The sequence below is a fragment of the Notamacropus eugenii genome, chromosome 4 (assembly GCF_028372415.1).
Source record: "Notamacropus eugenii isolate mMacEug1 chromosome 4, mMacEug1.pri_v2, whole genome shotgun sequence".
NCBI classification, from domain to species: Eukaryota; Metazoa; Chordata; class Mammalia; order Diprotodontia; family Macropodidae; genus Notamacropus; species Notamacropus eugenii.
In genome coordinates, this window is record NC_092875.1 from 103114182 (window position 1) to 103127499 (window position 13318).

Here is a 13318-nt window from a genome sequence, read left to right on the forward strand (position 1 = left end):
AACACTAACTCTATGACCCTGGGAAAGTCACTCAAGCTGTTTGCCTCAATTTTCTAATCTGTAAAATGAGGAGAATAACAGTACCTACTTCCCAGGGTTGTTGGGAGGATCAAATGAGATAATGATTTCATAACATTATGAATGTTATGCCAGAATGTCTGGCACAATACTATATAAATATGTATTATTATTATTTCACTGTTAAGTGAAATGTATTTCTGTACCTAACTGTATGGGTGGCTGAGTATTTTTCCCTCTTTTGATCAGTTCAGAATAGAAATAGGAATACACTTACTAACCCATGGATTTCTCAGAAGAGAATGTGGTTCAAGTGTCAGCATCTCTGCTTTACTCCCATCTCCTTGTTTGTAAAGCTGTCTACTTGATTATTTGAGAAATTCCCCCGAACTTTCATTTTCCTTACTTCCCATAGTATTCCACGAATCCTCTCTTTTCATTCTTAAGATAATCATAATGTGACAGAACCATTCCAGGCCTTCTTTAATTAGGTTTCCTTGATATATGACTCTTGATGATATTAAGGTTTTAGGAAACACATGTATTATCTCTCTATATTTAGATATAAGAAATAATCTTGGTTTAATCCTTAATCATTGTTCATTCAAGTTTATCTCTTCATGTTTCTCTTCACTCCCGTATTTATACTTCAAATTTTCCCAGTAGCTCTAGTTTTCATCAGGAATACTTGGATACCCTTTATTTTATTACCAACCATTTTTTTTCCCTATAAAACTGTATTTGGTTTTGCTGGGTAAGTCATTCTTGACTGTCAGCCCACATTTGTTGCTTTCTGGAATATCATATGCCAAGTTCTCTACCCCTGTAAAGGTGGTGGATGCTAAAGCAAGTATGATCTGAACTGTAGTCACTTTGGTACTTGAATTACTTCTTTCTGCCTGATTGAGGCATTTTTTCCTTGACCTGGAAGTTCTCTGGACTTTGGCTATAATATTCTTGGTAGTTTCATTTTGGGGTTTCTTTCAGAAAGAGTGACCACTGGGCTTTTTTCTATTTCCACTTTGCCTTGGGGTTCTAAGCAATAGAGACAATGTTCTTGCTTTATAGTATTTAAGATTTCTGACTTGTCATGCTTTTATTTTCTGGGAGATATAATCCTTAACTTGTCTCTACACATCTTGCTTTCAAGATCTACATATTTTGCTTGAAAGAAGTTTATATTTTCTTCTAATAACATTGTTCTTGGATCTCTAGTTTTAGACAGTAATTTATGTTTACATAATAGCATTCCTAACCAGTTTTTCTCTTTTTTTGGTAAGACTTGCTACTCTGGATTCAAGTTTTCTATTTTCCCAATTACATTCATTTTGAAGGCCATTAATTCTGCTTTCATAATTTTTATTTATCTTTCAAAACATTCAGGAATATCTTGCTATTGTTCCAAGCTCTCATAGTAATCTATGAAGTCCTGTGCCTCACCAAATACTCACTCATTTTCCTTTGTTTTGAAATATTTATTTATAAAAGCCTAGGCTCTTTTATCTGATCTGGAGGCAATATTCCTTTGTTTTTTATTATTATCTTCCTCGTTGATTTATCTCCTCCTCCTCCTCTTCTTTCTTCACATGAAGTCCCTCTGTGGGGAGTCAGATCATTACATGTGGGTGCTCTGTCCAAAGGACTATAATTTTCAATTGCTGGGAAGATATCTTGGAATGTGAGGACTAGATTTTTTAAAATTTCCTATTTTCTTTTTAAAGCTGGGTCAATAACCATTGTCTTGCAGAGATTTCATTTATGATTTTTTTAATTAATTAATTTTATTTATTTTCATTGTTCTACAATCACTACCATATAACTTAGATTATTATTTCTCCCTTCTTCCTCCCTACTTCCCCCCTCCCTCCATGACATGGCATACACTTTTGTATAGGTTCTACACATACATTGCTATTAAATACATTTTCACTACAGTCATGCTGTGTTGAAGAATTAAAATGAGTGGGAGAAATCATCTAACAAATCAAATCGCAACACACAGAAAAAAAAATGATCTGCTACATTCTGTGATTGAATTCCATAGTTCTTTCTCTGGATGTGAAAGGTATTTTACCTTAGAAGACCACTGGGAATTTTTTTTAAGTCGTTGCATTGCAATGAAGTTCCAAGTCTACTAGAAAAAACTCTCGCACCCTGTGGTTGTTGCTATGCACAGAGTTCTCCTGGTTCTGCTCCTTTCTCTCAGCATCAGATCATATAAATCTTGCCAGGCCTCTCTGAAGTCATCTTGTTCATCATTTCTTATAGCACAATAGTATTCCATTACACTTATATACCGTAATTTATTCAGCCATTCCCCAACTGATGGACATTCCCTTGATTTCCAGTTTTTGGCCACCACAAAGAGTGCTGCTATAAATATTTTTGTACATGTGGCACCCTTTCCCATTTTTATGATATCCTGGGGATACAGTCCTAGAAGCAATATTGCTGAGTCAAAGGGTATGGACATTTTTGTAGCCCTTTGGGCATAGTTCCAAAACCACTCTCCAGAATGGTTGCATGAGCTCACAGCTCCACCAACAATGAATTACTGTTCCAGCTCTCCCACATCCTCTCCAATATTTATCATCTTCCTGTTCTGTCATGCCTGCCAGTCTGAGAGGTGTAATGTGATACCTCAGAGTTGTTTTGATTTCTATCTCTCGAATCAAAAGTGATTTAGAGCATTTTTTCAAACGATTATAGATATCTTTAATTTCTTCCTCTGAAAATTGCCTGTTCATATCTTTGACTATTTATCAATTAGGGAATGACTTGGATTTTTATACATTTGACTCAGTTCTCTATATATTCTAGAAATGAGGCCTTTATCACCAACATTAGCTGTAAAAATTCTTTCCCAGTTTTCTACATCTCTCCGAATTTTGCTTGCCTTGGGTTTCGTTGTACAAAAACTTCTGCTTGCTTCCCTACCCTATGTCTTTAGATTAGATCTATTTCTGCTTTTGCTTTGTCTGGGATTATGATTGCTAGCCTTGCTTTTCTTACATCAGCTGAGGCACAATACATTCTGCTCCAACGTTTTACCTTTACCCTGTGTGTATTCCACCCCCCCCCCCCCGCCCAGTTTCAAATGTGTTTCTTGTAAATCACATATTGTTGGATTATGGCTTTTAATCCATTCTGTTATCTGTCTCCGTTTTATGGAAGAGTTCATTCCATTCACATTCACAGTTATGATTACAATCTGTGTTTTTCCCTCCATCCTCTTTCCTACCATTTGTGTTTTCAGTTCTCCTGTCTCCCTTCCTCTACTCAATAGTTTTTACTTTTCACCACAACCTCCTACAGTCTTGTCTTCCTTTTTTCAAACCCCCTCTCTTTTACCCCCCCTTTACCTTCACTACTTCTTCCCTCCCTTTCAGTTTTCCCTCCTTTCTTCCCCCTTTCCCTCCTACTGCCTATAGAGTTAGTTAGATTTATATACTTAATTAAGTTTATGGTTCCTTCCTTGAACCAAATCAGATGAGAGTACCTTTCAAACAATGCTCATCTCTCTCCCCTCTTTCCCTCTACTATAATTTTGTACTTCTTCCTGTGATGTAATTTACCATTTCCTGCTTCCTCCTTTTCACATCTCCTTCCCTTCACATGCTTAAATCATATTTTTATCATCACATCATTTACTTTATACTTGTTATCTCTATGTATACCCCTTTTATATTTCATAATAGATGTACAATTCTCAAGATTAACAAATCATCTTCCCTTATAGGGAGGTAAACAGTTTGCCCAAACTGAGTAACAAGATTTTCTTTTCCCGTTTACCTTTTTATTCCTCTCTTGAGACCTGCATTTGAAGATCGAATTTTCTATTGAGTTCTGGCCTTTTTTTCAGGAAGTTCTGGAAATCTGTAATTTCGTGGAATGTCCATCTCCTTGCCTGAAATGTTATGCTGAACTTTGCTGGGTAAATGATCCTTTGTTGTAGTCCCACCTCCTTTGCCTTATGGAATATCAGATTCCAATTCCTTTGATCTTTTAATGTAGAAGCTGCAAGGTCCTGTGTGATCCTGACTGTAGCTCCTCGATATCTGAATGGTTTCTTTCTGGCTGCCTGTAATATTTTCTCCTTCACTTGATAGTTCTGGAGTTTGGCAACAATATTTCTTGGCGCTTTTAGTTTGGGATCCCTTTCGGGAGACCCCCACAGAACAGATCCTTCCTGTCGACCTTCCAGTCTGTCCTGGGCTATGAATCTGCCACTGTCTGTCTCCTACTGCATTCGACACCTCCAAAATTTGGTCAGATTCTCTTTTTAGAGGTATCTGAAGGAGTTTGTCTAAGAGTTTAGGTGAGTAGCTGCTCTCATTCTGCCATTTTGGCTCCACCCTGAACATTTATGATTTCATGATATAAAAAATCAAGCTTTGAAAAAGCCCACTGTGATTGAAATGGAGCTACCTGACTACCTCCTTTAAAACTAAATCACCCTGGCTTTCATGGAATCATCAATAAGCCTCGCTAGCTCACCTTTTGGATTTGAAGATCTCAGAGTGAGGGTAAATAGCAACTGTTTTCTGTTCTGGCCAGAAAATTCAGAAAGTCTAAAGCTCTCAGACTGATTCTTTTGTTATGACAAACTAGGCCATCTTCTGTCTCAATTCTTACCTGGCCCTTAATCATTGAATGGGTGTTGCCTTCGACAAATTGGGACCTGGAAAAGATCTTAGTTTAAAAAGGCCAAGGTTGCCCACTGCATCCTGGGCCATTACCAGTCTTCTTGACTTCTATTTTGCCACTGCACTGTGATGACTCTGAGGGAAAAAATGAGGCTGATAACTTTGCACAACTCTGCCTCACTTAAATCCAGCTCTCGCACAAGTCAAAACACCCCCCTTGTGATATCATTGGTCCTATTCAAGAAGGAAAGATCAACAACAACAAACATTGTGTGTGTGTGTGTGTGTGTGTGTGTGTGTGTGTTTATCCTTCATTGCTGAAGAAGACCATGCCATTAGAGAAATAATGACATGACTTGCACTTGACTTTGTTTTGAGTGAGGGCTATGCAGGTCACCAGCCTCACTTCTTCTCCGGAGCCATCTGAATCCAGTGAGCAGTTATTCATCAGGATGACTGAAGATGACCCAGGATGAGGCAACTGGGGTTAAGTGACTTGCCCAAGGTCACACAGCTAGTGAGTGTCAAGTGTCTGAGGTGAGATTTGAACTCAGGTCCTCCTGACTCTCCTGCACTGGTGCTCTATCCACTGCACCAAAACAAACAATAGCACAAAGAATAAGCATAGCCTTAAAGAAAAGAAATAAGAATACATCGGGTACTGCTTATCAGATTTTTCCAATATATTAATTGGTTTTATTGATTTTATTATCTTCCATTTCTCTCTTTTTTCTTTTAAAAGTATTTGTCATATAGAGTGGCTCAATGGGAAGGGAAAGGGCAGAGACACAGAGGAAAATTGAGCAATGTAAAAATAAAAAAATAAAAATTTTTTAAAAGATGACTAGTATTCAGAAATAAAGAATGAGTACTTTTGCACCACTCAGGTCACCTACAGAATACTGTTATCAGTTAGCTCAAAATGTCTAGCCAGTCTCAGACCAGGCATTCTATAAAGCAGCTATCCTAGCCATCTTTTCATGATGTACCTCTTGAAAGAGTAATGTAAATTCCTTGAGGATAGAGACTTTTTCAAGTTCGTATCTGTATCCCCAGAGTTCAACACACATTAACCATTTTATTTTTAAAAAATCATTCAATAAGTCATTCATTTAGTTCAATTCCTGTGACACATATTACCAAAGAACACTGGTATGCTGGAAAGGAAGGTTCAAATCATATAAGGATTTGTGAAGGGATTGTAAAGGAACTGAAGATGCTTATTCTGCAAAGGGAAGAGAAGGGAATAGCCATTTACTAAGTGCCAGGCACTGTGCTAATTGTTTAAAAATATTATTTTACTTGATCCTCATAACAACCCTGGGAGATGGGTGCTACAGTTATTCCCATTTTACATTTGCGGAAACTGAAACAGAAGTTAAATGACTTGCCCAGTGACACATAACTAGTGTTGTAAGACTGACTGGATCTGAACTCAGATATTTCTGACTCCAGGCTCAGAGCTCTACCCACTATACCTAAGAGACTTAGAGGAGAAGAGGAATTATGATAGCTATCTTTAAATATTTGAAAAGTTATCATGTGAAAGTGGGATTAGACATTTTCTGTTTGACCCCCAAAGCACAGTTGGCTTGAATGATGGGTTGAAGTGAGAAAGAGAAAAAAAAAACTAACTATGATACAAGGAAAATCTTTCTGATGATTAGAGTTCTGTAAAATTGGAAGGAGCACAGCTAGAAAAAATAACTGAGCACTATCACTTTCAATTAAATGCAAAGGACAAGGACAATATTAATATTAACAGAAAAATTCAAAAAATTTCTTAGAATTGCATGGTACTTAAATATCAAAAGCAGTTAATAACATAAAATTAATTCAAATTAAGTGAGATTTGGAAGCACCAACCTGGATAATGCAGGAGCTGGTACTCCCCGTGCTCGCATTGGTGGTTTTCCACGAACAACAGGAACATCTGCATTTTCTGAACCCCCATTCAAATATGTCAGTTCTTGGAGCTGTGCTTGCCTGATTTCATCATTATAATCCTGAATAAAAGAGAGGTTTAACAAGTCATTCTTCTACTCATTTTTACTGTGAGAAAGATTTAAAAAAAAAACTTTTTCACACATTAAGGGAAGTTGATGAAGAATCTGCAAGATAGTAAAATACAATAACAAGCCATTAATACAATTTCTACTGAAATGTAAAAATTCTATATTATAACTTGCAAAACTAAACCAATCTTAAACATGTCATTCTACCTAGCTTTGTAGAGCTCTTTTATCTTATCATAGTTATCTTATCATAGTTATGTGATGAAACACTCTTAATACTACTCACACTTTGCTCTAACATTATGCATATTTTCCTTTGAGAATTTTGCATTTCATAGATCAAAATTTGCTCTAGACAGCAGGACAGAGTGAATCCTGGGACTTCAGCTTAGCTCACACCTATAAAGAGTATTCTTCAAGGAGGATTCCCATGGAAGAGGAGCTATCTGATAATGAAGGGAGATGAGGAATTGGTAGTTTAGTTTGAGTTAAGTTTGTGAACTGAGTGGCTGCCTTCTCAAAGACAGCACTCATCTCCATGAGTAGTATCTAGACATAAGTCGGCTTAGACAAAAGGATATTTGAATTCCATGGGAGTTGGGGAGCTATCGAGTCAATGAGAGAATGGTAGCACCTCTGGGATATTAATCATGGTGAAGATGTGGGGGGAGAGGAAGAGGAAAAGGCCTCATAATCTAAGTCACAGTACATGGCACCCACAGGAAGACAATAAAATCTACAAAGACGACACAGAAAATGGATATAAGAGGGTGCTCAAATTTGGTAGTTCAGAAGCTAGCTCCATGACAGACATGAGGAACATGTAAGGCTATAATCTATTAGGAAATGAAATTCTCTAAATTTCATTTGAAAAACAAGAGAAATGAGAACATCAAAAAGGATAATTACTCTGAAGCCTTCAGGAAACTAAAGTCACTCACTAAAAATAAGAGCATGGAAGTAAGAAAGGAAGGGAGGTTTTTGAACTATCAATTTAAAAGGAAAAGACAAAATGGGGAGAAATATACATACATATATACTGAATAGGCAATAAAAGAGCAACAATTTATTTAATTCAAACAATCTGAGATAGAGTAAGCCTCCAGAAGTTGGAAGGGGAGACAATCTATGAGAATACACTAGTGTATCAAAGTACCATACTCCAAACTGATTGCAGTATTTAATTATTGGAAGATTTAAAAAAGAGGACAAAAGCATAAATGTGAAAGAGCTAAACAATATGATAAAACAAAAGTATGTAGTAGAATGGATAAAAAAACAAACTGAACAATATGAAGAAACACATATATAAAATCAAGAGGAGGAAGAGGAACAAAATATACTATGTGTCTGATAATTTTTTTAAAAAAAAGAATTGAAATCATACCATCAGGCAAAGCAAAACTAAAAATTCTAAATATCATGAAGGAGAAACAGAGAAACGATACTTTAGAAGGAAGCATAAACTTCATGTTAAACTTTACGTAACTAGGAAAATTAACAACAAAATTCATTTGGATAAACGAAAGGTCAAGAATGTCAAAGGAAATAAAAAGGAGGGTGAAAGAAAGAGGTCCTAGAAGTACCAGATCAAAAACTATTCTATAAAGCAATAATAAAAATGACTTGGTACTGGTTACAAAACAAAAACATGGACCACTAGAGTAAATTAGATACATACAAATACAATAGCCAAATATCTGATAAATCTAAAAACTCCAAGTACTGAGTTAAGGACTTACTATCTGAGAAAAACTAAAAGGAAAACTGGAAATCAGTTTAAAAGAACAGTTGGTTTAGACCAACAATTTCATACTATATACTACAATCTCAGTTTGATAGACTACAAATGGATTCATGACCTAATTATAAAACACCACATTTTTAAACAAATTAGAGAATCAAGGAAGAAACTGTCTTTTGGATGTATGGATAAGGGAAAAGTTGATGACCAGAAAATCGTTAAAGGATATCATAAAAGATAAAATGGGCAATTTTGATTTGATGAAAATTTTAAAAGATAAGTTCCCCCCCAAAAAAATTCCAATTCAGCTAAGATAATCAATTTTCTTTTCATAAACATGTTATTTCCAACCTATATAAGTTACTGACTCAAATTTAGAGGAGAAAGAGTCATTCTTCAACTGATAAGTGGTCAAAGAATATAAGTAAGGAATTTTCAGTGAAAGAAATCCAAGTTATCTATAGCCATGTAAGAAAACATTCCACATCACTAACATTAAAGTAATTCTGAGGCTCCACCTTATAACCCTAATATAGGTAAAATTGAAACAAAAAGGAAAATACCAAACCTAAAAGGTATTATAGGAGTAAAGATTAAGACAGGAAAAGCAGAAGGTCAGGTTATAAGTGCTTTTAAAAGCCAGACAGAATTATATGTTTGATGCTACAAGTAATAAGGAGCCATAGGAGTTTAATGAGTGGGGGAGTGGTTGGAGCCACAGGGAAGGGAAAGCTGATGTACATAGTGAGCCCTGTGTTTTAAGGAAAATCACATTAGCAGTTCAGTAGTGCTGGCATAGGGAAAGACTTGAGGTAGGGACATTAACCAGAAGGCTACTGCAGTAGCTAGTCCAGCCATGAGTTAATGAAGACCTGCACCAGGGTGGTAACAGAATGGATTATGTTGGGTGAAAGGAAGGCAAAGATGACCCTGAGGTTACAAGGTGGAGTGATTAGGATGATGGTACTGACCTTGACAAAGAGAAGGGAAAGGTGAAAGGCTTTGGGATTTTTTGGGAAGGGGGGAAAATATAGTGATTCAGTGTTTTGAACAAGTTGTTTAAGATGCCAACTGTTCATTCAGTTTGAAATGTCTAATGGGCAGCTGAAGACAGCATACCAGAGGTCATGAGAAAGGTTAGGATAGACAAATTGATCTGAGAAATATTTGCTAAGGGATGAAAACTGAATCAATAGGAGCCAATAAGATCACTAAGTGAAATGGCTTAGAGTTCAAAGAGAAAATGATTCAGGATTTGGGGGACACTCAAACAATTTAGGAAAACCACTAGATTATGCAGTATAAATACCAAGCAGCAGGAGAAATAGAGGAGAAATAAAGTGTTTCTCTTAACGAACCATTTGTGTGTATGTCTGCATTAATGCTTTTAGAAAGTTCTTGAAAACCAGTTTCAAATACATCATGATATGGTTCAGCTATGATTTTGGTTTTCAAGAGTTTGTCGAAACACATAAGCTGGATGAAGCACTAGCAGAGGAGATTGGGAAGGAGTGCTCACACATGGGAGAAAAATGAGAGAAGTACAGGAAAATTTAGAGAAGTATATCAAGGAGAATCAGGTAATCATCACTGTCAAAGCATATAGAGGGGTCAAGAAGAATGAGAGCTGAAAAAAGGCCATTATCTGACAATTAAGACATCAATGGTAATTGTGAAGAGAGCAGTTTCAATTTCAATGAAGTTAGAAACATGACTGCAGAGGGTTCATACATAAATTAGAGGACAGGAAATAGAGCAATCACTTGGAAACAGGTTAAACAAGTTTAGCCATGGAAAGAAGGTGAAATATAGAAAGAGAGTAGCCATGCACAGATCAAATAAGGGCTTTTTCTTGTTGTTGTTGCTGTTGTTTTGTTAGAGAAATTCCTGTATTTGTAGGCAGTAGGAAAACAGCCAGTAGATAAGAAAAGATTCAAGACTGGTCAGAATCGGGATGGCACAGTTCAGAGATGTCAGAGTGAACAACCTGCTGGAGAGGGGCTTAAACCTTAGCAAAGAAAAGTGCTACCTCTGTGTGACACCAAGGCAAAAGAGATAATAGGAGAAGACATCTGAATGATAAGACATAAGAGGAAAGAAGAAGGAATTCTTGATTAATGGCTTCCATTTTTTTTTTTCATTTAAACATGAAGCAAGATCTTCAACTGATAGTCTGAGGGGAAGGGTTCCATGGGAGATTTGACTAAGGATGAAAAGTTCCAAAATAGCTACTGTGGCGAGATGGTCAATTCACTTCTTGTTGTTCAGTTGTTTTTCGGTCATGTTCAACATTTTGTGATATTATCTGTGGTTTTCTTGGCAAAGACAGCGGAGTAGATTTCTATTTCCTTCTCCAGCTCATTTTACAGATGAGTTAACTAAGGCAAACAGGGTTAAGTGACTTCACCTGGGTCATATAGCCAGTAAGTGTCTGAGACCAGATTTGAATTCAGGAAGATGAGTAGCTGCCTTGGTAAATTTATTAGGCAAATGTAAAGCTACAGTTTTGCTGCAGTGAGAGTCCAGGTGAAATTATGTAACAAATTTGTAATGGACCCAGTTAACAGTTTTACAGTTTTATCTGGCAATTCTTAGCAAAAAAGACATAGAAGAGAAGGCAGCAGACAATGGGAGTAATCCAAGGCTGGGGCTTGGCAAGGCAGGATTAGCAATAGGAAAGTGGGGCAAGGACTTGGAGAATAGCGAGGAGAATGCAGCCAGGGCAGGGATGTAGACTTGGGAAACAGTTGTGGAGTAAAGGTACTGGAACTGATAGTGAGAACAAAGAACAGCAAGCTCATACTAGATTTTGCTATTATCCAGAGGCCCACTTCCCTAATTAAAAACACTAACGTTCTCTTATCTGACAATAACCTAGTATCATTTTATGTCTCCCACACCCAGTACCTGTTCTTTGTTCTCCTTAAGACCTTCATTCCCTTCACTTTTTTTCCTCAGGCCATTACACTTGTTCAGAGATCATTCGCTTATTTCTCCAAACTCAACACTTTGATTAGTCATTCAACTCGAGGCTGTCCTTTGCTCTTGAATCTTTTGCCCTCATCTCACCACTGGTCTCCACTTGCCAAGCCTTGGTCCTGGATTAATTTCATCATGTGTCTCCTTTTTTATTCACTAGCCATTGAACAAAGTGGGAAGAAGTTACACAACTATGCTGGCTCGAATACATTGCAATTTCATGTCATCCAACCTCAATTAAACCCTTACTATAGCAAGGTGATCCTTTTCTTACTCCCTAATGGATTCCCTGCCTCCTCGCCCACAGAAGCTATTCTGAACCTTCTTAACCTTCTTCCCCCTCTTCCTCCTTCCCCATCTTAGCTGAGAATCTTGCCATGTACTTTACTAAAAAAAAAACTGAGGCCATTTGAAATGAGTTCCCTTTTCTCTCATTCTCTTAATCCCACTCTTTCTGACAAAAGGGTAGTCCTTCTTTTAGTAAAAGTTACTCTATATATGCCCTTAATCTCATGCCCTCCCACCTTCTCCTGGAGGCAGCATCATCAATCATTCCTCTCAGAAATCTTAGACCACCCCTTAACAATTTTTTCTTTCCCTAAGGTGGTCAAAAGTGTCCAAGTCTCGTCATCCTTTAAAAAAAAAATCTTCATTAAACTCCATTCATTATCATAACCTATTTCTCTAGGATTCTTAAACTCTCTCTCACACATACACACACACACACACACACACACACACACACACACACACACACACACACACACACACACTCTTTACTTCTCTTAATTCTTTTGCAACTTCCAACCTCAACAAAACTGATTTCTCCAAAGTTACCAATGATCTTTTAATGGCCAAATAACAGTCTTTTCTCAGTCACATCCTATCTGCTTACATTTGACACTGCTGACCATTTTTTCTTCAGTCTCTATGTTTTCCTGACACTGTTTTCTTTGGGTTTGCCTCCTAACTAACTGACTGTTTCTCAGTCATCTTTGCTGGATTTTAGTAATCTCAGCAATTCTGGGGAGTTTAACTATTGTCTCTATATAAATGAGTCCAAGATTTACATATCAATATCCTCCTAAGCTTCAGGCCCAAGTCACCAATTGTCTAGTGGACATTTTTAACTGATGTCCCAGAAACATCTCAAAAATGATTTAACTGAAACTAAACTCATTATCTTTCCCCCTAAGCTCTCCTCTCCCTTCAAAATTCCCTATTTCTGTTGAAGATTCCACCATCCTTCCAGTGGCAGAAGTTCATAATCTCAACATTATTCTCAATTGCTTCCTCTCTTTTACTTCATATAGCCAATCATTTGTCAAACCTTTTAAATCTCTCACATATAACAGCTTCTCCACTCACATAGCTATCAACTTAGTTCACAACCGCATCACCTCTTACCTTAATTATTTAAATGACTTCTTTATCTGTCTCCCTGTCTTAAATATATCACTACTCAGTTTGCTGCTCTATATTGCTACCCATGAAATTTTCTTTAAATACAGATCTGACCATGGTGAGTCCCATTCTCAATTAATTTTAGTGATTTCCTATTGCCTTTAATATTACATATGAAGTCTTTTATTTAGCTTGCAGAACTCTACAGAACTTGGCCTCAATCAATCTTGCTGGATTTAAAAGACATTATTTTCCCTCATGGGTTAGGTATTCCAAATGATAAACTGGCATGCTCTGTGTTCCTCAACCATAATAAGTCATCTGTCTCTGTGCCTTTGCCTTAGCCTTCCTTTATACCTGGAAAGCACTTCTTCTTTACTTCTACCTTAGAATTCTCTTCCTCTAAAATGTAGCTATGACACCACCTTTTTCATAAACCTTTTCCTGATCTCCCCAATTACTACTGGCCTCCCTCCCCAAATACCTTGTAAATAAATTATTTTTACCAATAC

At 36.9% G+C, this 13318-nt stretch overlaps 1 protein-coding gene and 1 long non-coding RNA gene across 6 annotated transcripts in view; one reads left to right on the plus strand and one right to left on the minus strand.

Annotated features, from left to right (window-relative positions):
* KHDRBS3 (KH RNA binding domain containing, signal transduction associated 3) overlaps positions 1–13318 on the minus strand; it is a 309488-nt gene that overhangs the window by 111971 nt on the left and 184199 nt on the right. For all 5 annotated transcript variants that reach the window (XM_072602997.1, XM_072602998.1, XM_072602996.1 and 2 more), the window contains exon 5: positions 6531–6670. In XM_072602997.1, coding sequence (XP_072459098.1) covers positions 6531–6670 — 140 coding nt within the window. The remainder of the gene's footprint in view (positions 1–6530; positions 6671–13318) is intronic.
* LOC140500426 (uncharacterized) overlaps positions 1–13318 on the plus strand; it is a 67266-nt gene that overhangs the window by 38864 nt on the left and 15084 nt on the right. The gene's annotated exons all lie outside the window — the stretch shown is intronic.